At 39.3% G+C, this 27981-nt stretch overlaps 3 protein-coding genes across 4 annotated transcripts; 2 read left to right on the forward strand and 1 right to left on the reverse strand.

Annotated features, from left to right (window-relative positions):
• The first annotated feature begins 230 nt into the window (after positions 1–230).
• On the forward strand, positions 231–11175 carry LOC149027027 (uncharacterized). Of its 2 annotated transcripts, none has more exons than XM_089158259.1 (4): positions 231–851; positions 1167–2027; positions 3368–4540; positions 7534–11175. In XM_089158259.1, exons 1-4 carry the CDS (start codon positions 698–700, stop codon positions 10686–10688), a joined length of 5343 nt encoding a protein of 1780 aa, XP_089014385.1. In that variant the 5' UTR covers positions 231–697; the 3' UTR covers positions 10689–11175. The 2 variants fall into 2 exon arrangements, with proteins under 2 accessions (XP_089014385.1, XP_089014394.1); XM_089158268.1 differs by having other exon boundaries at positions 7537–11175.
• A 1471-nt stretch (positions 11176–12646) lies between these two features.
• Positions 12647–15388, forward strand: LOC149027028 (L-type lectin-domain containing receptor kinase VIII.1-like). Its single transcript, XM_089158279.1, has one exon. It carries the CDS (start codon positions 13105–13107, stop codon positions 15253–15255), a length of 2151 nt encoding a protein of 716 aa, XP_089014405.1. The 5' UTR covers positions 12647–13104; the 3' UTR covers positions 15256–15388.
• A 1908-nt stretch (positions 15389–17296) lies between these two features.
• Positions 17297–26911, reverse strand: IVD (isovaleryl-CoA-dehydrogenase). Its single transcript, XM_089158291.1, has 15 exons — positions 26558–26911; positions 25213–25296; positions 25074–25131; positions 24366–24490; positions 24232–24276; positions 22113–22161; positions 21895–22004; positions 21639–21715; positions 20408–20458; positions 20261–20325; positions 19623–19777; positions 19478–19518; positions 19340–19394; positions 18826–18882; positions 17297–18036 (listed from the first exon to the last, which is right to left on the reverse strand). The coding sequence occupies exons 1-15, from the start codon at positions 26666–26668 to the stop codon at positions 17893–17895; spliced, it is 1227 nt and encodes a 408-aa protein (XP_089014417.1). The 5' UTR covers positions 26669–26911; the 3' UTR covers positions 17297–17892.
• Between the last annotated feature and the right edge of the window lie 1070 nt (positions 26912–27981).

Consider the following 27981-nt stretch of genomic DNA (forward strand, 5'->3'; position numbering starts at 1 on the left):
CTTAATACCCTTAGAGGGATAAAATAAGAAAAGAAGGAAATCAGGATCGATGGAATCGACTGATACACTGATCCCCTACCCAAATTTTCAAACCCTAAAATTCGAAAGTCAAGTGATGGGTATAATAGTTAATAAAGAGTCAAAGAGGGGTATTATAGGAATAAATCAGAACATAATAGTAATAATAATAATAAATAAAAAGTTGGGTGCCCGGGGTCGCGAAGGAAAAAGAAAACAATGAAAAAGAGAAAGTGGGAAGGAGAAAAAGGGGGAGAGCTAAGCGGACATGAGAGGAGATTGAATTCCGATTAATGGCGCCATGAGATATCTCTCCCGTTTTCTCTCTCTCTGTCTCTTTTATTTCTCTCTCTACCCTTTTGTTTGATTCACAAGCTGTTCTCTCTCACACCGTTTTTCAAGAGATATTGATTGACAGAAATGAAGGTGGCAATGAAACCGGCGGTGATTGCTTCTATGGTATTTATATTTCGGGAAGAATAATCGTCATAGTGTCTTCACAATCTTAGTTCACCTTCTTTGAGTTTCTGGATTTGGTACTGCAAACGCTAAATGAAGTTTTAGCTTTTGTTCTTCTTACGATTTCCTAGCCCTAGAGAGGGCGTTGAAGAAGGTAGTTAGTTTTTCACTGTAATTATTTATCTTCCTCCTGGTTGCCGATGCTTTTGGCCGTTTTTTCATGCCGCCGGAAGCTTCAATTTGGGATCGGAAGGATTTTTTAAAGGAGAAGAAGAACGAGAGGGTGGATCCCCTAGGCTCGGTTGGTAGATGGAGGGACAGTCATCATCGCGACCTTATACGATGGGAATCGGACGATTTCCGCCGCCCTCAAGGTGCGCTCCTTCACTTCACCACTAATGGCAGCTTATTGTGACGGAGGGACGGCCACTGCCTCTGTCAATCTGTTATATTCATCCCCTGATTTTCTCATTATGTCTCTGTGCTGTGAAAACTATTGATTGAAAAAAAAAGAAAGCATTTTTCCTTAATCTTCAGCCATTTCAATTCTTAATCGTTGTGGATCCGTTTGTATAGATCTGATTCCTGGTGTAGCATTTCTTTCTTCGGTCTGCGGTGATCGTTTTGCTTGCTTGCTTTTATTTTGTTTGTGATTTTCCTTTTAAAATTATCTTTTTCTTTGGCTGAAGGTCATGGTAAACAGGGCGCTTACCAGTTTTCCGAAGATTCGGGTTATGGAAGTACGATTTCTCGGTCCAGCGAGAGAGTAGTAGAAGATGATATCTGCAGGTTTCCTGCTTTCCGTGCAGAGGCAAAATACGGTCGGAACAGCAGGGAAAGTAAAAGTTCTTGCAACCAAAAGGACTGGAAAGGACATCTGTCGGAGAGGGATGCCGATGGAACTTTTATCTCCTCCGGAAGGCAGCACGAGACAAGTGCTCAGAGGTCAGTTGACGATCTGTTAACGTACACATCTCACCCTCATTCTGGCATTGAAAACTCGTCATTGCATCAACTCAACTACAAGGATCACCATGATAAGATGGGTGGTGCCGATGGCTTGGGCACAGGCTACAGATATGACAAAGACCACTCTTTTGACTCGATCACCTGGAAGCCCCTCAAATGGACCCGTTCAGGTAGCTTGTCATCGCGTGGCTCTGGTTTCAGCCACTCAAGTAGCAGTAAGAGCATCAGAGCAGATTCCGAGGAATTAAAGTCCGAGTTGCGAAACGGCAAAGTACCTTCAGCTCGTATACCTTCTGGGGATGCTTCTGCTGCTATAAACGATGCTGCTGCTTTGGATGATTCGAGTATCAGAAAGAAGCAGCGACTTGGATGGGGCCAGGGTCTGGCAAAGTATGAGAAGGCGAAGGTTGAAAGTCCTGCTGAGACTATTTGCAGGGGTGGAGTGACCTCGTGTTCGAACAACTATAGAGTTGCGCAAGGTCCTGCGCCAAGCCCGTCTGATAAAAGCCCCAGAGTCACAGGTCTATCAGAATGTGCCTCTCCTGCAACTCCGTCTTCTGTTGCATGCAGTTCTTCACCAGGTATGCCTTTTGTTTCCAGAAAGATTTCATTTTTTTGGTTAAATTACTTGTGTATTGAGATGAATCTTTGGTCTTTTTTCCTGGCAACTGTTCATTCTCTCCAATTTGGGCCATCGCTGTGAATTCTATGACTAGTTATCGTTCAATAACAACAACAACAGAAACTCAGCTTTATCTCAACTAAAAGGGTTGGCTGTATGTTTTCTTCCAAAAGATAGGTCCTCACAAGGGGAGGGCGTATGAAATAAGAAAAGTGAAACAGAAAACTTAAAATGGAATAAGAAAAGTGTAACAGAAAACAAAAAATGGAAGTAAGAGGAAAGAGGACAAACTTGGGAATCAGGAAAGTTTCATCAACGTGGATCCTTCCCGTTGTTATGTCATGTTTATGTTCTCTCCCTTCTATAACTTAGAAACATATTACTTTCTTTTCGTTCCACTAAAGTTTCATGTCTTGTCAATTTTGTGAGGGGACCAGTCCATACCTAACTGTAGATTTCAAGCTGTTAGACTGGTTTGGTGGCTTTCTTATGTTTCTATGGGTTTGTGATTCATTGCTTTTTTTAAGGATAGTAAGTCATCCCTCACTTATAGGATTTGTGCTGTTAGACTGGTTTGGTGGCGTATGTGCAAGTGCCCATAAGCCTCGTGTATTGCTTGCGTTTTGGTTGTCTGTTGTGTTTAAATAGTTTGATCCTAGAGGATCTTGTAAGCTTCGAGGGAATCATGAGTGGAGAATGAGGTTATGTTCCTTTGTGAGGTTCATACCTTCTCGTAGGAACTCATGAGTGTGATGTTGAGGCTTACCTATAACTCATGTTGGTAGCTAGTACATGAATTAATTGGGCTATAGTCTCCAGGCAATGGCTGTAATCTCTGTCTTTTTGCTTTTTCTTGTTGAGTATTTTATTTTATGATGGATATATATTACTTCCTTTTTATGAGTTGGTTGATGTTTTATTAGATCCAGTGATTATCAAGTTTGGAGTTGATTTTTTCCCCCTTTCTCTTTTTACTATTTCTATTTTTTTTAGCAATGATGAATATAACCAATCCCATTTATTTGAGATAAGACTGAGTTATTGTTGTTGCTGTATTGTCAAGTTTGTTCTTAGTGACTCAATATCCTCTTGCCATTCCTTGTTTCTTGGATTCTTTTAAGAATTCATGGGCAATATGTAGATGTCTTTCATACTTCTCCGTGAAGCATTCTTTGTGTCTTTTCAACTGTAAAGGTTCTCCCAAATCTAGCTTTAGTCTCAATTGTTTTTTCAATTTCTGCTTACTACTGCTATCCTAGTTATTTACCCATTGGGCCACTTATTTGCTTATGTATACAGGATTGGATGACAAATCATATAATAAGGTGGCAGATATTGATAGTGATATGGGTAATTTAAGTGATTCACCTGCTAGAGGATTTCACAATTGCCTGGAGGAGTTTTCTGTTAGTCTAGAAAATTTGGAGCTCAACTCCATGAATAATTTAACATCCCTTCTTTTTGATCTGGTACAATCTGAGGACGCAAGCTCTGGGGACTCTAGTTTCGTGAGATCTACTGCCATGAATAAGTTGCTGCTATTAAAAAGTGATATTTTGAAGGCAATTGAAAACACTGAATATGAAATTGATTTGTTTGACACGGAACTCAAATCCTTGAATTCCCAATTGGAAATTGATGGTTCTTGTTTTAAAGGGCCCAGTTCGATGCAAGTGATCTGCACTGCCAAACATTGTGAAGAAGTATGTGATGCATCTAATGTATTGCCAACACCAGCTCCAATGCAGGTGTCTTCTTCTGCACATGTCCTCGATAATAATCTGATGATTCACAGTGATAGCTTGGTAGATGTATGTGCTGGAGTTCAGGATGGGAATGTGGTTATTGAGAGTCCAGAAGCTTCTATGTCTAAGTTTGTAGAATTACCTTCCAGAGGAAATCCAGACAAGTCTGCAGGTCTGTCAAGGGACGGGGATTCTTCCATGATTTTGGAAATATTCAATTCTGTAACTGCTAGTGGACAAAGGTCATTATCCTCTGATGAGAAAAAGCCAACAACAACTGTATCTGGAACGGAAGTAGTAACCAATGCTCAGATTTCCAATGATTTGAGCCCACATGGTGGTGCAGAATGTGAATTGCATGCTGCTATATATGCTTCCAATAAAGATACTGCAAGAAAAGCTTTTGAAGTATTTAATAGACTATTGCCTTCTGAGGGTGATCTGACACATCTTGATATTTGGGGAGCCAGTAGTGCCTATTCCTTGCAGAATAGGATGCTTGTTAAGGAGAAACTTGCAAGAAGAAAGCGTTTCCTAAGATTCAAGGAGCAGATACTTACCCTGAAGTTTCGGTCATTTCAGCACTTGTGGAAGGAAGACATGCGTTTACTTTCTAGGAGGAAGAGCCGTCCAAAGTCACAGAGGCGGTTTGAATTGAGTTCACGATTGTCAAATGCTGGGCACCAAAAAAATCGATCATCTATCCGGTCTCGGTTTACATCACCTGGTAAGATCCTTATATGTCATATGATCCTGCAACATTACTATCTTGCTTACTTAAAAATGGTAGTCAAACTGAGTTATCATAAATGAATAATTGGTTACTGTCTAGATCTCAAAAGCTTGGGTAACCGTTTATGAGCTGCTTTTGTACTTTGATTGAAGACTGGACTACTGTATCAATCCACCAATAACTCACTCTTTTCTTGATGATTTATCTAGTGACTGCTGATCTCTTTGTTTCGGGTTTGTTGGTTTAGTATGAATGTTTTTGCTGGTTGACATAGAATTTTTATGCATTTAGAAGTGTCCTCTTCTCTCAAGATTTGTTCTTCAGTCCATCATGTCAACTATACTGTTAACAAAGCAGTGAATTGCTGGGCAACAACTTGATTGCGGGGTGTGTTTCCTTCATGGGAAACATACCCTATTTAGAACTCCTGGAGATAAGAAACTTCTTGTAAATTTATTTGTCTGTTTATGATCGGGTTTAGTCTTTTTGTTTTTTAACTGATTTGCTTCAAAATAGGTGGGTTTCTTTTGGAGTCAAAAGCTCCAAAATGTGATGTCATTGTGACATGGCAGAATAACCTATTTCTTCAGAATAGTGTTTTTCGTTAATAGTAATGTTTTTTTTTTTTTTGGGGGGGGGGGGTTTGAGAAGCTCCAAAACATGAATCCATGTGTCTTTACCATATGCTTTCGTTTTGTGTTGGATGTAATTAATTAAATGGAACTTAAAGCGTGCATTTTTAGATATGTATTATGTGTTTGAAAAAGAGAGCCTCAAGGTTACCGATATTAATGGTCCACCGATTCAGACTAGTGCCGTTTCCATCTGTCACCATAACCTGGCGGCCTTGCTAACAGTTTTAGATTTAAAAAAAATAGTCTGAAGTCCACTATTCAGGGTCCACCACCATGGGTTATTTGCATGGAGTTGGATCTTCTGTGTTATTGTGATGCTCAATTGTGGCAGTGCTTTTTTATTTTTATTATTTATGGGGGGGGGGGTATGGGTGGTCGGGGGTGGCATGGGGTTTCTTGTTCCTCTATTTGTATTTTCTAACTGTTACCCTTTTATACTTCGTTTTATTACATGTTTTTTCATATTATATGGTCGGGGCCTCAAGGTTGATCATACCTATGCACTATGTAGATTCACTGTATATATATAAAGAGATCTAAATATATTATTAGTGGTGTAGATGATGTTCTTGACCCAACAAATTTAAAGTATGACATTTTGCCACTATGGGTTTTAATTCATTTTGAATATTCTGCTTGATTAGGTCGATTAACTTTGGTTGAACTTTGCTGGTAAAGTGGCTAGGTATTGGATATTTGATGATCAACATTCTGGCCACTTTTTCATATATGGATTGCATGTATGTTCTTCAGTACAGGGAGTTGTCTTCGAGTGTTTCTTCCCTTGTAATAACTTTTTTGTTATGTCTTAATAGAGTTCTGTCCATGACATTGTCCTAGGATATTTGTACCGTCATTACTTCAGTTGCATCTGCTGATGCCCAAATTACTTGGGTCTTCTGACCTCAATACCTATTCCCTCAATGTAGTTTCATAAGAATTTTAGTCATTCACATTCATAGTCATCATCCTTGGTTGATTGATGATGTTCATACTTTCAGGTTGCTGACAAAGGTAGACAAAAAATTGAATATTAGGTAATTTTTTCTCAGTTGTATAATAGCCTTTTATGATGCGTGTTCAAAATACCCTTTCAATTGCGTAGTATTAATGCTGAACCAAAATGCCATTATTGACTATTTCTGTGGTTAAGTGTGTGAGTTATCCCGCAGAAGATGAACCTGTTACGAGAAGATCTTGCAGCTAACGAGTGGCTCACTGTGTTTTATCATAAAGTATTATTAACTGTGCAGTTTTGTGGTGATAGAACATTAGCATTTACAGAGTGGCTTATGTTGTTTATATTATTAGTAACTTGGAAATTCTTAGTGATGATCTGGAGTGAGGTGACAGATGTGTATTGCCATAGTTACCCAATGCTTAGTCTTGGAATTCTTCTCTCCCTTCAACACCAACATTTTGTTCAAGATTTTTGGATTTTAATATGGCTTCAAAATTTTGAAAAGTCATTTGGCTTGGGCTGGATTACAGAATCATAGATTTCCATTTTATGTCCTGCACAATTGTTGGTGCATTTAGATTTCACATCTTTGCTTGCTCCTCAATGGAACATTGAAAAGATATGAATTTCAATTGCATGACACTAGCAATGCAGACGACAATGGTGAGAGGATAGAACAAAGACCCTCGATAACTTCCCCTGGGCCGGCCCCTAAAAAATATAAATTTCATACTTGAAATTCCTTATCTTATCAAAGATGGATTTCCCGGCCCTTGTTCATGCCATGAATTCGAAGTGCAAACCTCAACCGTTGCAATTAAGCATTTCTTTATCAATTCGACATTGATAAGGGAGAAACAAGGAAGGGATACTGATCGCTTCACTAGTTATTCCAGAGGGTTGGCTGGGGAGGCCTTGACTTAAGGTGTCCCAACAGAAATCAGCCGGGAAGACACCATAAGGATGGGATTTCGTGGCCCCTATATTCTCTATATGGATTCACTTGAGGGATCAGAAGTGTGGAGAAGCAACTTTATTGGTGGCTCTGCACACCGGCTCTCTTTCAAGCGTTGTAGGTTGAGTCTATGCAATGGAGGAGCTGCTTTGGCAGTGTAATAGTTTCACGCAATCTTTTTGTTGACACTGGGTAGTTGGACTAGGCTGAATTGTTGGGGTTCTAAAGCAGATATCATGGGTCTGAGCTTCATCGTTGAGACACTTCATTCAAGTGTCTAGCTTCTTCTTGTGGTCCATTTTGTTTTGATACCTTATCTTAATTATTCATTTATTCTTATTCAAAATTGTTGTGTATTTTTTTTACTAATAATGTTTCTAAATTCTTCCTTTTTTTTGGGTGGGATTCTCATTTTGCACATTTTGATATGCTGCAGCAGGTAATTTGACGCTGGTTCCTACCATGGAGATAATGGGTTTTGCCAGCAAGTTGCTATCAGATTCCCAAATTAAGTTCTATAGAAGTAGTCTGAAGATGCCTGCTTTGATCTTGGATGAGAAGGAGAGGAGGCTTTCAAGGTTCATCACCACCAATGGATTGGTTGAGGACCCCTGTGCTGTTGAGAAAGAGAAGTCGATGATCAACCCATGGACTTCTGAGGAGAAGGAAATTTTCATGGAGATGCTTGCTACGTTTGGGAAGGACTTCAGAAAAATTTCCTCTTTTCTTGAGCACAAAACTACTGCTGATTGCATTGAGTTCTATTACAAAAACCAGAAATCGGAAAGTTTTGATAAAATAAAGAAAAAAATGGAGCTGAGAAAGCAAGAAAGAAGTTACCCTACCAATACGTACATGGTGACATCAGGAAAGAGATGGAATCGAGAAATCAATGCCGCTTCCCTTGATATGTTGGGAGCAGCTTCTGTGATTGCAGCTCAAGCAGATGAAAGCATGAAGGCTCGTCAGACTTGTGGGGGAAAGTTGTCTTGGGTGGGTTTTCAAGGGCACAAAACATCTCATGGTGATGATGCTGCCTGGGAAGGCTCAGCCGGTGTAGGTCTTCTTGCAAATGAGAAAGAAGCTGTAGTTGCTGATGTGTTAACTGGAATATGTGGTGCTTTATCATCTGAGGCAATGAGCTCTTGTGTTACAAGTTCTGTTGACCCAGGAGAGGGTTGTCAAGAGTGGAAGAGCCAGAAGGTTACTTACAGAAATAGTCGACCATTGATGCCTAAGGATATGCAGATTGTTGACGATGAGGAAGTTTGCTCAGATGATAGCTGTGGCGAGCTGGATTCGGTTAATTGGACTGATGATGAGAAGTCTATTTTTGTCCAGGCACTGAGAACTTATGGTAAAGATTTTGCAAAAATCTCACTTTTTATGGGGACAAGGTCAAGAGAGCAATGCAAAATCTTTTTTAGCAAGGCTCGGAAGTGTCTTGGGTTTGATGTGATTCATCCTGGGCCAAGCATAGATGAAATGCCAACAAGTGATGCCAATGGAGGAAGGAGTGACACTGAAGATGCTTGTGTTGTGGAGATGGAGTCTGCCATCTGCAGCACTCAATCGTCATCAAGGATGGATGTGGACCTGCCATTGGATATGGAAGCATCGGCAGATGTGGGGACAAATAACTTGCAGGCATATATGGACAGGCCTATTGATAAAAAATGCATGGAGCAACCAGAACATGAATGTTCTGAGAAGGGTTCTGGAGTTGTTGCTGAAGATGTTTTGGCTGCGTCAAGATGCAGTTTTGGCGGTGACATCAAGATGGAACAAGTAGAAGATAAGGGAGGTGCAGCTCAAGGTGGTATATTGGCTGATGATGCTATAAAAGTAGAGGCTGCATTGACCCTTGAACAGGATATGGGGGTTCATGGAGGTCTTGCTTTTACTGTTGAGAAAGAACATGGAAAAGAATCTATTGAGCGAACTATTGCTCCTGTCAGTGAACCTTTAAGTGCTGAAGGCTCAAAGGGAACTGAAGATTTGAGATTGGAATGTGCTAGTGAGCTCCAATCAAAACCACATGCTGCTGCCGAGCATATGACGTGTTCAGAAATGTTACCCTCAGTGTCTGAAAATGATCAGGATGATGGAAAACATGAGAAGAGTAGTGCAGACACAAATAGCAGCACCAGTACTTTGTGTTGTTTTCCACCAGATTCTGCAAATGGTAAGGCTTCAGGTCATGTGGCTGATAGGAGAATTAATCCTGGTTTTAGCTTGACGTCCAAGGTGCAGCATCACGTCTCTTTGGAGCTTCTTTCATCTGTTCAGACTCCTCAGATTATATCATGGCCACAGGAGAGCTCTTGTGTGTCTGCCGGCTTAGTATTACAAGATTCTTCTACCATGCATGGCGAGGATCATACCAGGCAGCCAATACCCCTACTATCATCATCATCATCAACTCTTAATGTCGAGCAAGGAAATAAACAGCAACCGAGATCTTCAAATACAGATGCCTACCGTCAGTGTCTTTTGGGACAGTCTATGAATCAGATTGCCACCACCTCACAGATTCTCAGAGGCTATCCTCTCCATGTGTTGGCCAGGAAAGAGATGAATGGGGATACAGACAGCAAAAGCAGTGTGAAGTCCTCTGTGGTCCATAGTTTCTCAAAGATGAAAGGAGATCAGCATTCCCATAAGTATTTTGTACGGGGTTCATATGGTGAGAAGTGTACCAATTCAATGCTGCTTCCCCACTCAGTAGGTGAGCTCCCTCTTCTGCACAGAACTCAAGAACAGTCTAGCGATCAATTGAGATCCCATTCTCAAAGTATTAACCTTGAAACGGCAGAAAGGTCACATAATAGGACTGGTGATGTAAAATTGTTTGGTCAAATTCTTAGTCATCCATCGTCTTCTCAGAAGCCAAATTCTTCCACCAGTCAGAATGGTGATGACAGGGGGACGTCTCCTGAAACTACTAGTGGGGCATTTAACTTAAAATTCGTTCCTGTTCTGAGTCAAGGGGTTGAAGGTGCTTCAGCATTGTCCAAGGTTGATACTAGTAGGTGTTCAAGCTTGGATGATTTTCCCATGAGGACTTACGGCTTTTGGGATGGGAGCAGGATACAGACTGGCTTATCGTCGTTGCCAGATCCTGCCATGTTATTGGCGAATTATCCAGCAACATTTGGTGACTTCTCAACATCATCTTGCAGGGTTGAACAGCAGCCACCACCTCCAACTGTGAAGAGAAAGGACTTCAACTTGGGATGCGTGTCTGCTTTCCCGAGTAAAGATGTGAGCGGTGATTTTCAGGTCTACAGGGCGTATGATGGGGCAAAATTGCAGCCGTTCACAGTGGACATGAAGCACCATGATGCGTATTCAGAGATTCAGAAGCGGAATGGTTATGAAGGCTTGCCGGGTTTTCAAAGACAAGGAAGAGTAGTTGGAATGAATGTTGTGGGGGGAGGAATCCTGGTTGGAGGAGGAAATTGTACAGGGGTTTCAGATCCAGTTGCAGCAATACAAATGCATTATGCCACTGCCGAAAAGTATGGTGGTGGGCAGGCTGGAAGCGTGAGGGAGCAAGAATGTTGGAGACGGGAAGACATAGGGAGGTAGTAGTAGTAGTAGGAGAAAGTTTTAACAGCAACAAGCAATAGGAAGGAAGGTAATGTTTCTTCAACGGTGGCTCTGAAGAAAGTTGATTCTTTCATGGGTGCCGGGGCTGCCTTTGTACAATATTTTTGTAAAACCTCGAATGGAATGAAAGGGGAAGTTATAGGTGGGGGGTTTACAACAAAGAAGGAAGAAAAAATCATAGGAGCTTTGTAGTGTTGCGCCTTGTATTTTGTTGGTTTGCGATGGGAAAGAAAAATCAGAAAATAACTTGGGACAAATTTGAGAGAGGAAAAAGGCCAGCTGGTGAGACGGCTTGTTCCCGGGCAGTGGTTTCTCTCTTGCTGATCTCCCAGTTTTTATTCCATTCATTCTTGCAGCGGTGTAAAACGGCAAAACAGCGTAGGAGACGTGACTTTTATTATCTCATGTACATAAACCCTTTTTAATTCTTTTTAACAGCTTATTCTTCTCCCCATCTGCACTAAAACTTCTTGTTACCTCGAAGCTCTTGCGTGCGTGTGTGTGTGTGTGTGTGGGTGGTGTTTGTAAATTGAGCAATGGAGTCCAAGCGGTAGGGATCGTGCCACATCTCGCTCTCACCTGGAATGCATGTTGAAGTCCACCCGCGGATGGATGTGGGGCTTCTGGCCGGCCTATAATGCATGTAGCCTGCAGTCTGCACATGAGAGTAACTACCATTTATGTTCTTGAAGAAGTTACGTGTGAGTTTGGTAGTTATGCAATGGTATGAGTGTGGGCCCCTATCCCTCAAAGTAGAGGTCAGCACATAGCTGGAGGATCTTAATGGTGGAGCCACATTGGACCATTCCCCCCTCCTCTCCCCCAACTTACTTTGGCCCTTCAAATATTGGAGAAAACAATTTAACGATAAAGAGAATGGGCATAAACGTTATCTTCAATAATTATTCAATGGTTACAATTAAACCCTTATTTTAAAAAAGTAAAGTCTAATTAAAAACTAATTTATTTTCCAAAATCTTTCTCTATTTATTATTTTTTCATACGTGGTTTAGGAAAAATTTGAAAAAAGTTAAAAGGTAAGAAGTTTATTTCTAAATTTTTTTCACAATCAATTATTCACTTACTCTTTCTCTATTTTTTATTTTTTATTTTATTTGAACTTATATGGTCTCTCTTTGTCTAATTTTTTTATTTGATTTTTTATATTGTAAATTGAATATTTAAAATTTATAAAATAACCAATTATCATAATTTGTTTGGTTTGCATGCATTTAGCCATCTATTGTTGAAATCATCTTCTTTTTTTCTCCTCTTTTTAGTGTTGATTTTTTATAAAAATTTAATTAAAACTACAATGTAAAATATTTTATTTGTTAGTTATCTTTATGTTTTAATTAATTAATTAATTTAAAATAATTTACTTATACTTCTTGTAAGGATAAAAATATCATTATTAATGATGATTTATATTTTTAATATGTGAAGGTCATGTCTAAACATGATAATTGACTTAAACTGGCCCCAAAAGAATCTCAATGTGTATTGATGTATATACATATGGAAGAACATTATGAAGTATTTGTCGACGTACGTACATATAATGATGACATGATTTTTTTTTTTTTTTGGTAATTTAATGATGACATGATTACCGCAATACGATTACGACAGAGGCACACACACAGACACGGTGAGAAGGTAGGTACGCTGCGGATGATCCACGTACACAGCCATGTGGGGCTTGCTTTGCTTTACATTTCATGGCTGAAGATTGAGATATACAAAAAAAAACAAGAAGAAAAATTGAAGCTTGATAACCAACCCTTGAAGCTTACGTGGACGCAAATTTGACGTGGGGCCTGCATGGGGATGCGTACAGCTCAATTGGCGTATTTCACAAGCTCCACTAGTTCGTTCGTTGTTCTTAACAGGTAGTAGCTCTTTGCTCTTTGCTCTTTGCTCTTTGCTGACTTGTTCACATGCAACTTTCCCATTTAATAATTCCAACTCAGACCCAAAGTTAGTTAGTTAGAGAGAGACTTGGATTGGTGTATTATCAGATCAGCCAAAAAAACAGCTCCACTTTTTCTCCCATTGCATTTTCTTCCTTGCTTGCTCTCCAAATTTAATTGTTGCCCTTAGGAAACGTGTTTCCATTTCACACAGTTTTTCTTTCTTTTTCTCTTTCGAATCTGCCATTCTTCTCATTCCATCCTTCATTTTTTTTCATTTCCTTGTTGTGCCTTCGAAGCAACACAGATGATCACGCAAAAACACTGTCTCTTCTCTTCTCTCTCCCCCCATCTGAGTTTTATCCTGATTCATACATCTGATTGATAAGTAGTTACGGACTTATCCTACTTATCAATCAGCAGCCAAGCCAAGAAAGAAAAACCCCAATTTCTCTGTAATGGGTTCCGAAAGCAATTGAGTCATGGTGTTTTCCATGAATGGGATTGCCTATCTGTACTTGCTACTCTCGCTGGGGATTTCCGGCATCGAAGTCGAAGTCGAAGCCGGAGAGACTGAAACGACGACTGAATTCGATTTCAACACATTAACGCTTAGCAGTCTGAAGCTACTGGGGGATGCCCATTTGAACAATGGCAGTGTACGTCTCTCTCGTGATCTCAGTGTACCTTATTCCGGTTCTGGTAGGGTGTTGTACAGTAAGCCCGTCAGATTTCGACAATCCGGCAGCCGTTCTCCGGTATCCTTCTCCACCTTCTTCTCAATCTCCGTTACCAATCTCAACCCATCCTCGATCGGCGGTGGACTGGCTTTTCTACTGTCTCCTGATGACGAAGCAGTTGGTGAGACAGGTGGGTTTCTGGGTCTTGGTGATGGCGAGGGTTCTCTCTCTGGCTACGTTGCAGTCGAATTCGATACGTTGATGGATGTGGAATTCGAGGACATTAACGACAACCATGTGGGTCTCGATCTGAACGGGATAGTTTCGACGCAGGTGGGTGATTTGGGTTCCGTTGAGGTCGATCTTAAGAGCGGAGATCTTGTTCACGCTTGGCTCGATTACGATGGCTCTGCTCGAATTTTTAATATTTCCGTCTCTCACTCTGTTCTCCGTCCGACCGATCCCCTTTTGTCGTTCCCTCTCGACTTGGACACTTTCGTCGGCGATTTCATGTTTGTGGGCTTCTCTGGTTCCACTCAGGGGAGTACAGAGATTCACAGTGTTGAATGGTGGAGCTTTACTTCTTCATTTAACCCATCTCCTCCTCCCGTTTCTGGGTCTGAGTCGACGCCTATTCCTTTTGCCCCAATGGCTAATGCTTCCAATCTTCCACCTCCATCTCCATTATCTTCTGCTGCTTCAGTTTCAAACTCTTCGACACCAGAAAAGACGACAAAATCCTCTTCTTGCCACAGCCAGCTCTGTAAGCAACACCCTGGGGCAGTTGCAGGGGTAGTAACAGCCGGAGCTTTCTTCCTCGCCATGTTTACCGGTGTTCTAATCTGGGTTTTCTCCAAGAGGGTCAAATCTCCTCCTATAAAAACACTCTCTCTAGCGTCTGACATCGTTAAAACTCCGAAAGAGTTCAGCTACAAAGAGTTGCAATTGGCAACGAGGTACTTCGATAGGGACAGAATCATCGGAAATGGAGCGTTTGGAACTGTGTACAAAGGTATCATCCCAGAAACTGGAGCAATGGTAGCGGTGAAGAGATGTAGTCATAGCGGAAGTCAGGGAAAAGCAGAGTTTTTATCAGAACTTTCAATAATTGGGAGCCTCAGGCATCGGAACCTTCTGCGGCTCCAAGGTTGGTGCTATGAGAAAGGTGAAATTCTTCTGGTTTATGAATTCATGCCTAATGGAAGCCTCGATAAGGCATTGTTTGAGTCCACATCTCCCCTCCCATGGCATTACCGGCAAAAGATTTTAATGGGTGTTGCCTCTGCCATGGCTTACTTACATCAGGAATGCGAAAACCAGGTGATTCACAGGGATATCAAGAGCAGCAATATAATGCTTGATGAATACTTCAATGCCAAGTTGGGGGACTTTGGTTTGGCAAGGCAGGTGGAACATGATAAGTCCCCTGACGCCACTGTAACTGCAGGCACAATGGGTTATTTGGCCCCTGAGTATCTCCTCTCAGGGAGAGCTACAGAGAAGACTGATGTGTTCAGCTTTGGAGCTGTGCTATTGGAAGTGGCCAGTGGGAGGAGACCCATTGAGAAAGAGACCAATGTGGGGATGAACAGTAATTTGGTGGAATGGGTTTGGAGTTTGCACAGAGAAGGGAGGCTATTGGGTGCAGCTGATGCTAAACTTGGAGGTGAGTTTGATGAGGGAGAGATGACAAGATTACTGTTGATGGGGCTGGCATGCTCACATCCTGACCCATCAGCTAGACCCACAATGAGAGGTGTGGTTCAGATGCTAGTGGGTGAAGCTCAAGTGCCCATCGTCCCAAGATCAAAGCCTTCTATGAGTTTCAGCACTTCCCATCTGTTGATGACATTGCAGGACAGTGTATCTGATATCAACGAAATGATGATAACCCTCTCAACCTCCTCCTCCTCCTCAACAAACCACAGCTTCCATGGTAGAGAACTAGTTTGATTACCCTCAAAATTTTTTTCGAAACTATGAGACCCTGCATGATTTTTTATACAGCCTTCATTTGTGAGATTATTACCAATAATCATAAATATACAATTATTTGGTTTTGTATTTATAACACATTCACATTTTTAGGGGGGGGGGGGGGGGGGAAAACACGTTTACATTTCTTCCCAAAAAAAAAAAAACTTTTACATTGAGAGCTTGAAGAACATGCCAGCAACATCGCTTTTAGTACACACAGAGACACACATAGAGATTGGTTTGATAAAATGAAAAGATACTTAATATATATAGAACTTCACCCTGATTACAAGAAAATTCAAACTCTTGATTAGATATACAGACAGAAATTCAAACTTTTGACCACATAAGAAAGAGTTAATTCTTGTCAATAAAACCAATTCCCTCGATGGTTTTCATTCCCCTTTTTGTATTTTTTCGAGTGGGGAGGCGGTGGGTGGTTGCTTTCACAAGTAATCCTTGACGAAAAGTTACTAAAGAGTTGAGTATAAAGTAGGTAAAGTTGTGAAAGGAAGGTACTTTCTTTTGACTTTTGAGTAATTCTGGTGTGTGGATGGATAAGGAGGAATCGAGTAAATAATTGTTTGATGAATGAGAATAGAATTTTATTTTCAGTGATGATATCTTTTTCATTTATTTTTCCTTCTTTTGGCTTCTATGATCGTCTTTTTTGTGAGATAAGATCATGTTATACCACCAAATACGTGATTTAATATGTATAGAAGATGTGATCAAAGACCAAGGGAGTTTCTTGAATCAGCCAAATTGATGAATTTAGAACTATTGAAGTGCTTCCCCATAATAGGTCATGGAATGGGACTAACCACCCTCGATCCAACACATTTATTATTTTATATTTTGATTTCTTGCATATATGAACATTTTTTTTTTCTTCCTTCCAATGAGAGTAGTAGGGTTTTCTACATGTAATTTAAAAAATATGACACATAGATGATGCATGCTTCCAAACTAATTTTGATTAATCTTATATAATCTTATCTTAAACACCATGATCGTAAACCTTGACACGTAATTAATTGTCATCACAAAGGGTCAAGGTTGAAGGCACAAAGCCCCAAAGTAAATGAGTGGGGCAAGGGGATTTCATACCAGAACAAAGAGGTGAAAGAAGGGATTGGGTTGGGACAAACACCTTTACGGACCATCTGGGAAGAGACGAATTACGAATAGGTCAGTAGGAGTGTGTGATGGAATGACATACCCTCCCTTTCTACATGAGGTGTGAGAAGAAGAGAATAGTAGAAATATGCTCTAGCACAATGGTGACAACCTCATAAATAAATGTACTATATCCAAAGAGGTCTTGGATTCGAATTTTCATCCTTTCATATCTTCTCCACTTGAATCTAAATCCTCAACCCCCACTAACCCAATGCCTCCAAAATTTCACTCACAACCCACCTGACATAGGGAGGGGGCGCAAAATGATCTGTGTCAATAGACTGTAAGAGGGAATTTTGGAGTTGGAGGCATGGGAGTAAAGGGTCTGTGTCTTCTTCACAATCTCACATCCCCCTCCTCTTCCCATCTCTTGTGCCTATGAGCCCTAATCCTAAAAGGAGAGAGGGAATGGTAGATTGCTTCAGTAACTCCAAAACAAACTAATAGGGAAATTAGTTCAGTCAGTTCTCTAGATGAATCTGTTCAGATCGATCTAGAGTTCATTGATTACTTTATTTGGGTGGATCCTTATTGTGACTATTATTAGATTGGCTTTGGACCACCACTACCACCGCCACCAGCAGCAGCAGGAGGCAGTAGGTAGGTAGGCCAATGACCAAACCCAATAATCAACACTGACTCTATTAAAGTTTTGCGCGACTGTGTGTGAGCGAGCTCCCCCCCCAAAATGTCAGTCACTATACCTATCAGATATTGACCCCCAACGCTTCACTTACTGTTACACCATACAATATCGAATTGTCATCATCATCTCTTTGAAAAAAAAGAAAGAAAAGCATCGCAAACGCATGAAGCACCTTCCCTCTATTGCAGGGACAAATTGTTTTATTACATTCTTGGAATTTTAAGCAACCTTCAATGGCTTAGAATTCAGGACTCAAATGCTGTATTCCCAACTCCCAACAAGGACAAACCCAAATTAATAATTCCTCTCTTTTCCTGATTTCCTTTGAAACTACTCAATGCCGTTTGTTGGTATTGGGTGCCAAGAAGGACAGGATACTTCGGGAAGCAAAACTGAAATGGGACACTTTAAAGGTTATGTTGTCATGGAGGGACCATCTAATTTCAGAACTAATCGCAGTGATCTGAACAGGAGGATGCCCCAGTCATATTTATTGAGCATGCTTTATGGGAAGAGTATGAGCAGTTATAGGGCAAGTAAAGAGGACTTCGAATAAATTTCTCCCTCCTTGATCAACAATAAATATATCTAGTGCTTGGGTACAAATTCTGTACCTTTCTTTTTTGGAGGGTATAAATACAAATTTGGTAACATTCTCAGCTTATATTTCTGTGAGAATAACTTTATAAAAATAATAGCCCAAAAGAATGTTATGGAGGGTTACCAACTTGCAAGGGAATGGCTACAAGATTCTTGCAATCCAAACGAAGCGGTCCGCCTCTTCATTAATCCTTGAAAAGCTCACGACCAATAATCAGTCTTCTGATCTCACTGGTGCCTGCTCCAATCTCAAATAATTTGGCATCTCGAAGAAGTCGACCAGTTGGGTACTCGTTCACATAACCATTACCCCCAAGACACTGGATAGCCTGCCACATACACATAACTATTACCGCCCAGACACTTTAAAAGAGATTATAAATTTGTTGGATTTGATCCCACACATGCTACCTAAAATTGTAATCTTGATGCAATCAATACAACCAGTAATATTGTACGTCAAATATCAAGCAAGGTGACAGGGATTGAGCACATTTCCATTTGGAAGAAAAATGAATATCTGATCATCTTACTGAACTTAAGAAACTTTGACTCTATTCAAGAGCTACTGACCCAAGTTAAAAATTTTGTGCACTGATTCTATTCAAGAGCTAATGCCCCAAGTTCACATCTAAATGAGTCCTCATCAAAGATTTGACGAACCCAGTGGACAAAAACAGGGTGTAAAAAACATGCAATACTGCGAATCATATAATGCATGCAACTAAATTATTTTGGTCATTGGTGAACTCATGTATAACAGAGGACCTCCAACTCTGTCTGAGTTGAGCTGCAACCATATTTGAACAGGAATCAACCACAGTAGATGCTTAATAAAGTTTATTTTCAGCTATTGAAGCACAATAATAGCCTTTTCCCCCATTGTTGTGACCAAATTATTTACTTGATCAGCTTGTCTAAACTAAGATTTTTCTTCACTGGTACCTTAAGAGTCACTTCACAAGGAACATACATATTATCATATACTTTGTGGACCAAAATTACACAGCATAACCCTGCAACAGATAAAACCAAATGAAGAACCACCCCTCCTGCCCCCCCCCCCCCCCCAAAAAAAAAAAAAGAAAAAAAAAAAAGAAAGGGCAATGATATTTTACCTGCAGAGCAACTTCTGTAGCTCTCTCAGCTGCAAAAAGAATAACTGCAGCACAATCCTGAGAAGCATTTTTCGTTAAGGTTAAATACAATTAAGCATCACAAGGGAATAGAAATCAACAGTGTTGGCAACAGAACTGGCAGTGCACACAAGTGGACAGTGTCTCCATCTGTTCCCATCCAAGCCACCTTATACGGATATTCAAAAAGTTAAATAAATTGAATCCAGAAATATACTTCTGCAACACATTTTCAGGACTAGGCAGCATTTTGTGATCTGAAAGAATTTGACATGCCATATATCAACAATCATGCAATCCAGGTTAGGCTGGTTTAGGAAAAAAGAACTGCTGGTACTAAGGTTTGGAGTGGCTGTAGGTCCTGAATTCATATTTGTAGCACACCTTCCACAAGATAAGAGTACTCTTTTTTAAGGACCAGGATTAGGTCCTGTAAATTTTACATGAAGCCATCATCATTGTAAAATAATGAAAAATTATTGTTTAAGAGGAGCACCTTCCGGTCCACCTTGTCATTATCACAATCCCTCGCCACGGAGTACACAAATGATCTGTAAATATGAAGAACACTGTCACCAAAAGAAAACTAGAAAAGAGAAAAAAAGGTTACAGTTATGAGACCACAAACTCTCACCTGGATGACTGTAAAGAAGTATACATATCAGCAATCTTTCCCTGTAGTTGCATGCGAACAAACAACGTGAATAAGAAAAACAGGGCTCACCAGATAAGCCACAAATCCTGAAAATGATAGCTTACTTGGTGATAAGTACTTTTACCTGTATAAGCTGAAATTCCCCAATTGGACGACCAAATTGTTCTCGCTGGCGAACATAAGGAAGAACAACATCGAGGCATGCCTGCATGAGACCAAGAGGCCCACCCGCCAAAACAAGCCTCTCCAGATCTAGCCCCGACATCATGACATATACCCCTAAATAAACCAGAGATTAGATGCAAAGAACAGGAAGAAGAAGAAGAAGAGAAAATGCTTAGAGCAGCAGTGTCGTGAGAGCCCAAAGTCCCCCAAGGTGCCAATACATAATAAGGTGATTACAGTAATATCAAAAAGCCGGAAAAAAAAGCAAGTATTCTAATCTAATTATATATGAAAAGGGAACTAACTAACAGCAATATTAAACACACCTAATAATAGAAAAGGAAACATAACATTCATAATAAAACTACTGTTCAAGTGAGTGGTACTCATATGCTATCCACGTGAATAGTACTCGCGACAACTGTTCACCACACTGCTCATGTGAACAGTTCTGGGAACACTTGATCAAGACTTCTAACACTTATATTGAAATAATTGAATATGTGGTGGATTCCCCCCACCCCAAAAAAAAACATTCCATATACTTCCTGAATGTGCTTTATAGTTTGCATATGTAGATCTCCATAGTACCAATACCTTTCCCTTCTTCCCCAAGAACATTTTCTTCAGGAACAAAGCAATTCTCAAAAACAAGCTCACACCTGTATCAGTTTAAGCAACAGGTTATGCCTATGTAGGAGGCAATTTGAAATGGAGAACCACAGACAAAAAGAGTGAACTTACGTATCGCTTCCTCGCATCCCAAGTTTGTCTAATTTCTGGGCAGTACTGAAGCTGTAATAATTACAAGAAAAAAACAAAATATCAGAACCTTTACAGAGTTTCTTTCCTTGTTTATGTTCATACAAGTACTTAAACATTTTCTTCTGTCACTGCTCCCTACTACAGGTATTCGTCATAGTTATACTACTATCCATCAGCAACACATTCTTTCCCTAATTCCATTAAGGCATTTCCAAAGACTACTATGAGAAGCTTCTTTAAAATAAAAATAAAAGAAGAAAGCAGAAAAACAGCAAGTGGAGTATATGAAGATAATTCAAGAGCTTTAACATACATAGGTACCGCAAGCCCGAGAAAGATGTAAAAAACATGCTACAATGAGGAAGAGGGAAGTAGGGACATGTCCCCATCAAGAGTGATGGTCAAAGTGCTTTAGTGATGGAATAAGGGATCAAAGAAGACAGGAAGGTCCTTTCCGTATTCGAACCATTTTGAATGATAACCAGAACCAAAATGGTTGCCTAAGGGCTACAGAATTGGCGAAGCTTATACAGCTTTATAGAATAGGTTGCCGAATGTTAGAAAAAATGACTTTAAAAAATATTAAGAGAGGGAAAGCTTTGGGGGCATGTAGTCCTAAATCCTGATCAAGGTTTGGGAATGTACGGAACATTGTAGAATATTTTGTTAAATTGAACTATTCTATTTGTCCTGACTCCTCTCAAAGCAGTTCTTTTGTCGATTTTCCTAGAAGCACAGATTGGGCTTTGGCTGCAAATAATGATCCGGTTACATTAGTTCAGAAATATGGACTCCTCTTTGTAAGAATCTTATGACAGGAATTTATCAACATCGTGGTGCATTTACAAGGTCTAACTGAAAAGATAATCCAGCAGGATTAGGAGGAAAATGGTTTTGAAACCTCGCTTGTTTTGGGTATGTTCTTCATTAAGACCAGTTTCAAAGCCATGGGGGGTATCGTTATGAGTATATCACCTAGACACAGATTCAATAATCGGATAAGGGTGAATGGTTTTCCTAATTTGCTCCAGCTCTTCACCTGGACTGTTTTCTAAGGGAGGTATACATAAAACACACCACCCAATGTCAAAATGACTTGCTTGTGTTTCACCGAACACCTGGATCAGTCCCTCATCGATTAATTTCACTTGTAAGGTTTCGAATATATTAAGGTAATTGGATAAGATAATATCTTATGTGGAGTAAATACCCTGGCATTCCCTTCTCAATGATGAACGCTGTGATTCCTTTTGAACCAGCTGTAATGTCTGTTTTTGCATAAACAACCTGAAAATTTACAACATCAGTGAGGAAAAAAGAGTAGATAAACTACTCTATAAGGACAAAAAGAATTTATGCAATTTATTATAAAAGCCAAGAGAGGCAGTCAGAAGTTATATTTGAATAAGATCAGACATAATATGGGAGACAAACACAATTAGCTTTCATGCAAATCTATTTAATACCAGTGTTTGTGCAATAGGGCCATTTGTGCACCACATCTTATTCCCATTCAAAACAAAACCACCAGCAACACGATCAGCTTTACACTTCATGCTAACAACATCAGAACCAGCTGTAACATAAAAGTTAACATAGACGAGCTTTATGAGGGGGAAAAAAAAAAGAGTTGGCCACCATAACCAATTTATAATAATAGTGAAAATAAAAAAAGCTGGGGTACCATTGGGTTCACTCATTGCCAAAGCTCCCACATGCTCTCCACTGATCAGCTTCACATCAGAACAAAATATGTCAGCATGCAGATACTCACTATCAAGAGAAAATATTATCAGCTAGACTACTTCTGATAATATGAAATAGTTACAGGGCACAAACTTAGGGTTCAAAATTTTGAAGATCAAATCCCTTAAGTAAATGATCCATTGAAGAGATAAGAGGACACACCTTTCAACCAACTATTCTTGTACATATTACTAAATACAAATCATCCTAATCAGGGTTTTACATGGTATTGGAATGGTTATTGCCAATGCAGAAACCCAATGTGGTATCGGCGGGAATTGAGAGTAATGGATGGATTTGCCCTTAATTTCCCTTAAAAAGTGGATCGCTTTTGAGCTCTTAACCCTTGGTCCATCCCATGCAAGCGATACAATAATGGCTTCATATCAGTAATTGGCAAAGTGCAAACCCAATATGGGTGATAAGATACAGCTACTCAGAACCATGTTCTCAGTAAAATTCATTTTCCTTTAGTTTTGTCAATAGAAAGCGAAGTAAGGTTAAAAGAGAGATCTAAGTTCATTGAATGGGGAAATAAATAATCAACTTTGCAATCAAGTATACAGGCATCTTCAGCAAACATTTATAGAAAAGCAATTGCTTCTAATCTCAAATAAAAACTCGTTTAATAAAGTCAGCACTCCTTGATTTTATGTATCATGCACTAATGCGAGATTATAAACTCTGGCAAGGGTGAGTACCTCATTCCCAAAATAGACACAGGCACACAGCAGTATAAATTAAAACAGTCATACCATGCATAATTAATAGAGCATATAAGATTAACCATCCGAGTCATTTGCAATAAAATAGATTCATTTATACTAAAAGTTGAGACCTTTCAAGTAGGATCCTCCATAACATATAGACATTGCATTATACTAGCTAACCACAAACTCAATTATAAACAACCATTAAATAATTAGAGACTGGAATTCGGAAGGAATAGGAGACACCATGACTGGAAATACACACTGTAGCCCCTCCCAACTCCTTTTGAATGTAAACTCACACCCCCACCCCACAAAAGGGGGGTTGGGGGGGGGGGGGAGAGAAAAAAAAGAAAGAAAGAAAGAAAAAGAAGAGGGTAATGACGTCCATGATGGCATGATGCCAAGTCTCTTTGTGTACTAAGTGTATTAGTCTGATATAAATCAGGACCATCAATCAATATGAGACAGAACCCACACTATCTGAAATATTTTTTGTTTATATAGAAACAGTATTGGTTGGATATGGATTGATACGGTATCAATACATTTTGATGTGCAGGCTGTCAAAATCCAAAAATCACAGTTTTTTTGAAGAAAACACTTTGTAGTTTTATTTTTTTGCTAAACCCAAAGGGATATTCATCTACGCTAATAAGTGACCTAGAAGTGTGATTTAAAAGGGAAATGCTTGCACATGCAAAAGAAGATTTGGCATCAAATAGAATCTTGCTTTTAAAAAATCTTACTTAATTAATTCTTATTACTTTCTTAGAAGGTTTGTATTGCTTTTTCCAATGAAGATCTGAATCACATGAATGAAGATAGAGATAACCAGACGCCGGTTGGATATCATTATTTAGTGGTTATTAATGTTGACAATGCTTAAAAACACTAGTTTTTGGCTTTTTTCATCTATCATGAGCATATCCTTGTGTGTTGCTAGAATGTAGATCTCAGTTGGGGGGGGGGGGGTCTGTGACCAAGATCTACATTCTAACATGCATCAAACTGTATCTACTATCTTATAGTTTCTCTCTCCAATTCATATCTGTGATGAATCCTAAAAACCAGTTTTCTGATAATCCATTATTGTTTCCCAAAAAAGAGAAAAAAGAACAATTAGCAACAATTTAACATCTTTTCATGCAGATGAACAAGTTAGTTTAGAAACATCAATGAACTTAGAGACTTGAAATTCTGAAGCTGGCCAATAAATATTACTGAACTGTCACTGACAGCAAAAAGTATGGAATACATGAAAAATTGCCTTTTTTTGGGTAACAACATGAAAACATTATGCAAAGTTGCTAACCACTTAAAAGACAGAAATAAGAGAAGTCAAACCTTAGGCAAATATTTCTGTTTCTGAGCAGCACTCCCATTTCGCACCTACAGTGTCATTAGAATTTTTGTAAATAAATAGCAAGACAAGGCGTGTAAAGATTGTTAGAAATTGAAATTGGAGTTTTCTTATTCACCAACTGGTTTATGCATAAGTTGGAATGAGCACCAAAAGAAAGGCCAACGGATGCAGAAGCACGGCTAATTTCTTCCATTGCTATGCAATGGTATAAATAACCGAGACCAAGTCCTCCATACTCCTCTACAAAAGAAGCAGGAAACAAATATTTCAAAAAACAATAAGCAACTATTCCACTGTTAATTCCAGGATCAGACCAAGGAAAATTTACAGATGAGAGATGAGGAGCCAAAGCAATCAGAAGGAATCATCTCAGATGCATCAAATAGAGAAACCAAATGGGATTTTGCAACAGGGGTGTTGAAAAGTGGCCCCTGCACTGGGTACCAACAGAAGTGCACACAGAAGCATCAGGTGGATACTCACCCTATCTTTCACGGGGGGTTGGCCAATCATTTTGTCACCTTCTGTGCTAGGCATGGGCAAACCACTCCCTTGCATGAAATATTTCTCATTTTCTTTTTATATAAGTAAGGAGGGATTCAAATTATCATCAATAGAAGGTATAAAGAGTAGCCATCTTTTTATCAGGGATAAAAAAAATCAAATTTTTGCAATGCAAATTGTCGGATATCTGGAAGCAGGAGATAAGCAGGAAGGAGGGAACCTAAGCACATGGATAAGATACACTATTGCTTGGACTTCTACACTATTGCTCATTTGCTTGAACTTCTCTTCTAGTCCTTGGTATAGTGGAAAATAATACCTGGTGCAGTGATTCCATGGAGATTGAAATCCCCCATAAGCTTCCACAAGTTAACCTCCTGGGAGAAGAATAAGAAAAATAGTAAGATTTACTTGCCAAATGTGGAGCAGAACTGGAAACAGGTATCATCTGATCAAACCTTTGGAAAGTAGTTTGTCTGGTCCACTTTGGCTGCATGTGGAGCAATATTTTCTTGTGCAAATTGTGCTACACTTTCTTTGAACTGTGTCGAAAATGAAAACCATCAGAGGAAGAAAAGAAAAATTCAAGCTGCAATAAAGAGTGTGTGTGTGTCTATAGGAGGAAGATTCAAACGCCACAAAAGATAAATTGAAATTGTTGGAAAAAAAAAAAGTATCGATACCCAGTTCACTTTTCCCAGATGTTTATTATGTGAAATTATGCAAAAGTAACTACCACAAAAACACAGACACAACAATTGACGTGGTTCGTTTTTACCTACATCCACATGCGTAATGAAACTTCTTCACTATGAGAATGGAGCTTTACAACTTGTACGATGCTCCGATTTAAAACCAAACCTAATCCTATATCTAAAACAGGAAACAATCCTGTACACCCTCTCTCAACTCAAACTCTCAACCCTTCAAGAGATTAGAAACCAACACCCACTACTCCAACTCTAATCCAATCAAAATTCACTCAACAGTTGCCTTTGACTGCCCTCTGTAGCTTATTCCCCTTGGTGGTGAGCACTATTTCTCCCACCAAGGGTCTTCTTTACCCATCTAGGTAAAGGTCATAACAAAATCAACATAACCATCCTAACTTTATTGATCTTGGCACAACCACTTGGGCCACTGTGCCTTAGGCTACCATGCCACCATGTCAGTCGTGCCGTTCCACAGGTTAATAATATGTTGTAATCGGGTTTCAGACCTGGGAATTAAGTTTAGAATTAATTTTTTGGGTTTTAAGGCTGAATAGAAGGGTCTTAGTCTGTAAATGGTCAAGCATGTCCGTTGGGGTCTAAGAAAATGGCGGCATGAAATAGAACACCCAAACAATAAATGTCCGGACTGCGTCTGGGAAAAACTACAATCAATTAAACCCAAAATTCATAAGTGATGATCTGGTAGGCCTCCCTAAAAAGACTAGGAGTTGAATAATAACAATAAGAAAAAGAAAGAGGTGGGGTGGAGGGTGGGAGAGGAATTTACAGCAAAAATTGTCTATTCTCAATAGTACCCAGACCTTGAAATTAGAAGGGGACAAGAAAGAGACCGAGATCAATAATCCACGCGAAGGTAAGTAGGTCAAGCCAATACCTTCCCATAAACAACGCAGGCAAAAGGAAGGCATTCAATCTTCGGTATGGTATTTTAATTGTATAAACTTGAGCAGGAACAAAATTTAAGAATTAAAATAAGAAGAAACAAAAAACCGGTCTCGCTTTCCGCGGAAGTAGAGCAGTCACAGCATGTTTAAAGAAAATCTAAAAGGAAATGAACACATAAGAGTACCTGCAACTGTGTATCATCGAATAACAGAGAAGTAGAAAGACAAGCATGTTGTTGCCTCTGCTTCCGGAGGAGTATAGCGGAGAGATATCTCACAGCAGAAAATCTCTGCATGGTTGAACTCTTTTGATGATAATGAAGATTAATTACAAGAGCACGATAAACTCAAAGGAACGGAATAGACCAAAGAAGAGAAAGAGAGAGGGAGATCCTTCTGTAGAGATTCGAGGAGAGTCTCAATCGTCAGTCCCATTAACTAAACCAAAAATCCATTAAGAATATTATCGCAGCGTGCGTTGGTCATTCGCATTCGATGTGGATTCCTTCCTCAACACAACAAAAATAAAAGAAATGATGGGTGCCCACAGGCCACAATCCGGTCAGTGTCACAAAGATCATATGCGATGTTTATCCTCCACGTCGTACGTAGTTGGCTCCCAAATTTCTAAATGAACATAGACACCTTTTCCCACATCAGCGTGCCAATTCTATAAATTTGTATCCTTTCAGCATCATTATTAATTAATTAATAATAATTTATTATTATCATTTTTTTAATCTTTGAAATTAAGCATGCATTTAGAGCTACAAACTCGGGCATTTTTTGTTTGCTAGATTAAAGTGGGATCGAAAAAAGTTTGAAAATTTTTATTTTTTCAATGAAATTCTAAAATGTGACTTATTTGATTTAATGGAGTGAAAAAATTATTAACCAAATTTTCTTAATTCTAAAATTTTACAAAATAGGTGAAATTCTGTAAAAATCATAGGGAAATAGAATATGATTTACTTTCGAAACTTTTTCATAAATTTCTTTTTTATTCTCTTACTTCATTATATATTATGGGTCACGTGTTTATTGTTTTCACTTTGCCTTTGCAAACAAATGGTGTTAGGGAATGCGGAACATGATTGGTTCTGTCAACTTCTGTAATTTCAAATTTTCAATGGTCTATCTTTTCTTTTAGGTTAGTGATGGTCGACAACTCCAGTTTGGTTTGATTTGCAGAAGTACACTTGATTTGTCGAATTTGTTTCTTACTATTTTTAAGGCTTTCTATAATTGCTTATTCAAAAAAAAAAAAAGATTTTCTGCAAGTGTTCAAACGATTTTGCTTGGGTTCAGCACATTCAATGAGAAATTGTGGGCCATCGGATCAAGATCACCGTGCAATCCTATAGTTTAAAATTTCGCAGAGCCTAAGTATAAAACAAAACCAAATTGTGTGATCCATGATATTCCACGTCAAAACCTTTCAATTCCATTTTTAGAAAGGCCCGACAAGAATGTGTTTTATATGAACCAGCGGAATTCATTCCTAAAATTGAAAGCAAGACCAATTTTTTTCGCCACATAAGGTTGTTCTAGTGGTAATTCAAAAAAAAAACCAACATTTCTTAATGAAGAAGTTCGAGGCATATGCATT

The sequence above is a fragment of the Hakea prostrata genome, chromosome 1 (genome assembly GCF_041222555.1).
Source record: "Hakea prostrata isolate BN-2017 chromosome 1, UWA_Hpros_2, whole genome shotgun sequence".
NCBI lineage: Eukaryota > Viridiplantae > Streptophyta > Magnoliopsida > Proteales > Proteaceae > Hakea > Hakea prostrata.

Bases quoted from the DNA above. Each gene is read 5' to 3' on its own strand.
- IVD (XM_089158291.1), bottom strand. From the start codon at position 26,668: ATGCAGAGATTTTCTGCTGTGAGATATCTCTCCGCTATACTCCTCCGG. The intron at 25,297-26,557 runs GTACTCTTATGT...TTTTCGACACAG, and splicing joins TCGATGATACACAGTTGCAG to TTCAAAGAAAGTGTAGCACA. The intron at 18,037-18,825 runs GTAAAATATCAT...TGTATGTGGCAG, and splicing joins CTACAGAAGTTGCTCTGCAG to GCTATCCAGTGTCTTGGGGG.
- LOC149027028 (XM_089158279.1), top strand. From the start codon at position 13,105: ATGGTGTTTTCCATGAATGGGATTGCCTATCTGTACTTGCTACTCTCG.
- LOC149027027 (XM_089158259.1), top strand. From the start codon at position 698: ATGCCGCCGGAAGCTTCAATTTGGGATCGGAAGGATTTTTTAAAGGAG. The intron at 852-1,166 runs GTGCGCTCCTTC...CTTTGGCTGAAG, and splicing joins CGATTTCCGCCGCCCTCAAG to GTCATGGTAAACAGGGCGCT. The intron at 4,541-7,533 runs GTAAGATCCTTA...GATATGCTGCAG, and splicing joins GTCTCGGTTTACATCACCTG to CAGGTAATTTGACGCTGGTT.